This window comes from Dipodomys ordii, unplaced genomic scaffold (assembly GCF_000151885.1).
Source record: "Dipodomys ordii isolate 6190 unplaced genomic scaffold, Dord_2.0 Scaffold45, whole genome shotgun sequence".
NCBI lineage: Eukaryota > Metazoa > Chordata > Mammalia > Rodentia > Heteromyidae > Dipodomys > Dipodomys ordii.
The window spans coordinates 7,462,312-7,466,650 of NW_012267261.1; the positions used below are offsets into that span (position 1 = coordinate 7,462,312).

Below are 4,339 nucleotides of genomic sequence, written 5' to 3' on the forward strand. Positions count from 1 at the left end.
AAAAAGATTAGCCTGGGCAACACAAAAGACCTTCTATTTCTCTCTCTCTCTCGTTTTTTCCCCTCTGGGTCGTGGGGCTTGAACTCATGACCTAGGTGCTGTCCCTGAACTCTTCTGAATTCTTTTGGTCAAGGCTAGTGCTCTACCACTTTGAGCCATAGCTCCATTTCTAGTTTTTGAGTGGTTAATTGGAGATAGTCTCACAGGGACTTTTTTGCCAGGGCTGGTTTTGAACCACAGTCCTCAGATCTCAGCCTCCAGAGTCACTAGGATTATAGGCATAAGCCCCTGGCACCCAGCTAAGACCTCTTACCTCAAAAAGAAAAACTAGCCCAGGCTGGAAAATCCTTGGGACTCTTATCTCTGATTAATCTCTTAAAAGCTGAGGTGTAGCTCAAATTGTAGAGTGCTAGCCTACAGAGAGGCAGGGGTTGGGAGGGAAAGGAGGGGAGAAAGAGAAAGTTTTGTGTATATGCCCATCCTGGGGCTTGAACTCAGGGCCTGAGTACTGTCCCTCAGCTTTGTGCTCAAGGGTGTTACTCTACCATTTAAGCCATGGCTCCACTTCCAACTTTTTAGTGTATAATTGGAGGTGAGTCTCACAGTTTCCTGCCCAGGCTGCTTTTAAACTGTGATTCTCAAATCTCAGCTTCCAGAGTAACTAGTATTATAGGCTTGAACCACTGGTGCCCCATTGGCTAGGGATTGAATTCAGGGCTTTGTGCTTGCCTAGCAAACTTGACCCATACTCTCAGTTTGTAAGAACTTTTGTTCTTAGTAGTTACTAAACTTTCTCCTACATGCAGAGAAAAAAAATGTGAGTATGCAAATCATCTAAGCTGTTGTTGGACTGATACAGTCTCTACGGGAGTATTACAAGGGAAATGCTACCTGTGAAGATCTGTTTGGTTTTTTCCTTCTGAGGATAAAAGAACCTTTTTAAGATACTGAGTCAGGGTCTGGAATTTAAACTTGCCATTAGAGAAGGGTCAAACCTGTGGAAATGTAACAGTAAAACCCTCTGTAAAATGTAAATTAACTTAATTTACCAGCTGGGAGCTGGTGGCTGTAATCCTAGCTACTTAGGAGTCTGAGATCTAAGGATCATAGTTCAAAGCTAGCCCAGGCAGGAAAATTTGTGAGTCATATATCCAATTAAATAACAAAAAGCTGGAAATGGTGCTGTGGCTAAAAGTAGTAGAGCACTAGACTTGAGCACAAAAGCTCAGGAATAGTGCTCAGACCCTGAGTTCAGAACCCACTCAGACCCTGAGTTCAGAACCCAGGACTGGCACCCACACCCATGTTTGCATGTGTGTAAACCTTCATGGAATGTGGACACCCCCCCCTTTTTTTTTTTGGTTGGTTGTGGGGCCTGAACTCTGGGCCTGGGAGCTGTCCTAGAGGCAGGCACTCTACCACTGAGCACTTCCCCAGCCCATATACTCCTTTTTTTAAGTCAAAGGATTTGTGGATTGAGATGGTGAATTAGATTTCCACATCAAAATTAATGCCTATCATACTTCATGAGTATTATTTTAGCAAGAGCCTTTTTTTTGTGTGGTGTTATTACTAGGTCTTTATCTCTTGCTTTGTTTTTTTTGTTTTGTTTTGTTTTGCCAGTCCTCTACCATTAGAGCCACAGTGCTACTTCTGGCTTTTTCTGCTTATGTGGTACTGAGGAATCAAACCCAGAGCTTCATAGGCAAGCACTCAACCACTAAGCCACATTCCCAGCCTGCTTTGCTTTAAAAACAAAACAAACAACAAACAAACAAAAAAACGGTGGCTAGCCGGGCGCTAGTAGCTAATGCCTGTAATCCTAGTTACTCGAGAGGCTGAGATCTGAGGATTGCAGTTCAAAACTAGCCCAAGCAGGAAAATCTGTGAGACTCTTATCTCCAATCAGAAAACTGGAAGTAGTGCTATAGTTCAAGTGATAGAGCACTAGCCTTGAGCTGAAGAGCTAAGGGAAAGCACCCAGGCCTAGAGTTCAAGCCCCATGACTGACATAAATAAATAAATACATAAATAATAATAATCCTGGCTACCACTTTTCTGCTTGAGCCATGTTTTCAGCTCACATTTTTTTTGGGGGGGGTCCGGTCGTGGGGCCTGAACTCTGGGCCTGGGCGCTGTCCTTCAGCTCTTCAGCTCAAGGCTAGCACTCTTCCACTTGAGCCACAGCGCCACTTCTGGCTTTTTTCTTTTTGCTTATGTGGTGCTGAGGAATCGAACCCAGGGCTTCATGGATACAAGGCAAGCGCTCTACCACTGAGCTACCTTCCCAGCCCAATCAGCTCACATTTTAGAGATATCCCCATCCTAGCTTTTTTTTTTTCTTCTTGTCAGTCATGTGGCCTGAACTCTGGGCCTGGGAGCTGTCAAGGCTAGCATGCTACCATTGAGCTGCAGCACCACTTCCAGCTTTTTCTGCTTATGTGGTGCTGAGGAGTCAAACCTAGGGCCTCATGCATACAAAGGCAAGCACTCTACCACTATGCCACCTTTGCAGCCCCCCAGTCTACCTTTTAACTGTGATCCTCAGATCTCACCCTTTTGAGTAGGTAAGATTATATAGGTATGAGCCACCAGTACCACGCTTAAGTAGAGGTCTTTTTTTTTTTCGGGGGGGGGGGGGTCCAGCCGCGGTCCCTGAACTCTTGGCCTGGGCGTTGTCCCTCAGCTCTTCAGCTCAAGTCTAGCGCTACCACTTGAGCCACAGTGCCACTTCTGGCTTTTTTCTTTTTGCTTATATGGTGCTGAGGAATCGAACCCAGGGCCTCAGGCATGCAATGCAAGCGCTCTACCACTGAGCCACCTTCCCAGCCCCGAGGTCTTTTTTTTTTTTAAGTAGTAATACTTGTCTCTTTGAATTTCTAGGGGGACAATGAAGAACAAGAAAAACTACTGAAGAAAAGCTGTACATTATATGTTGGAAATCTTTCCTTTTACACAACTGAAGAACAAATTTATGAGCTCTTCAGCAAAAGTGGTGACATAAAGAAGATCATTATGGGTCTGGATAAAGTGAAAAAAACAGCATGTGGATTTTGTTTTGTAGAGTATCCTTCCTGGGTGTCTAATGTAGATGTTGAAGCCACTGAAATGTAAAGCTGAATATTCGAGAGAGAGAGAGAGAGAGAGAGAGAGAGTGTGTGTGTGTGTGTGTGTGTGTATGTGTGTATGTGTAAGAGAGAGAGAAAGAGTACTGGGGCTTGAACTTAGGGTCTCACATTCTTTCTTGGCTTTTTCACGCAAGGCTGGTGCTCTAGTACTTTAGCCAGGCTTCCAGTGACTGTTTGAAAATTCAAGTGTTAGTTTATTAGCATCCCTACATTTATCTCTACCTCTTCTTTTTAGATGGTTACACTCTTACATTAGGAAAACTGATGATTACATTCTATTCTGAATTTCATGTTTTGTTCATTATTGATATTTTAAGAAAAACAATTGTCCATTATCCCAAATATATTGTCTTTCATATTTTAAAAAATTGCCCAGGATGAGCAGCGGTGGCTCATGCCTATAATCCTAGCTACTCAGGAGGCTGAGATCTAAGGATTAAGTTCAAAGCCAGCCCAGGCAGCAAAGTCCATGAGACTCTTATGTCCAATTAATCACCAGAAAACTGGAAGTGGTGCTGTGGCTTGAATGGTAGAATGCTAGCCTTGAGCTGAAGAGCTGAGGGACAGAGCCCAAGCCCAGAGGTCAAGCCCCAGCACTGACAAAAAAAATGCCCAGGACAGGGGTTGTGGCTCAAATGGTAGAATGCTTACCCAGCAAAGCCAAAGCCCTGAGTTCAATCTGCACTACTGGGGATAAAGAGGTAAACAAATTATCCTAAAGGTATGGGGAAAATGAAAACCCCATACCACTCTCAACCATGAACTGCTTTCCCCAGAAGTAGTTCCAGCCAGGTGCCAGTGGCTCACACCTGTAATCCTAGCTGCTCAGGAGGCTGAGATCTTGAGGATGAAGTTCAAAGCCAGCTTGGGCAGAAAAGGCCTATGAGACTCATCTCCAGTCAACCACTCAAAAACCAGAAGTGGCACTGTGGTTCAAGTGGTACAGCGCTAGCCTTGAGCACAAAGAGGCTCAGGGACAGGACCCAGGCCCTGAATTCAAGCCCCACAACTGACAAAAAAAAGGAACATATTTTGAGAAACAGTCATATTGGTATGTGGTAATATACGGCACATAGTTTTTTTTTGTTTTCTTCCCAGTGCTGGAAATTTAACACAGGACCTCATATATACTAGGTAGCTCTCTACTACTGAGCTACATCCCCAGTCTCACACTTAGGATTTTTTAATATTTTTTTCTTTTTTTTTTTTTT

The 4,339-nt window shown here is 44.0% G+C and overlaps 1 protein-coding gene across 1 annotated transcript in view; it reads left to right on the top strand.

The window, feature by feature from the left end:
- The window catches only part of Ncbp2 (nuclear cap binding protein subunit 2, 20kDa), a 12,918-nt gene that overhangs the window by 2,595 nt on the left and 5,984 nt on the right, over nucleotides 1-4,339 (top strand). Inside the window, exon 2 of the mRNA XM_013019493.1 lies at nucleotides 2,884-3,065. Coding sequence (XP_012874947.1) covers nucleotides 2,884-3,065 — 182 coding nt within the window. The remainder of the gene's footprint in view (nucleotides 1-2,883; nucleotides 3,066-4,339) is intronic.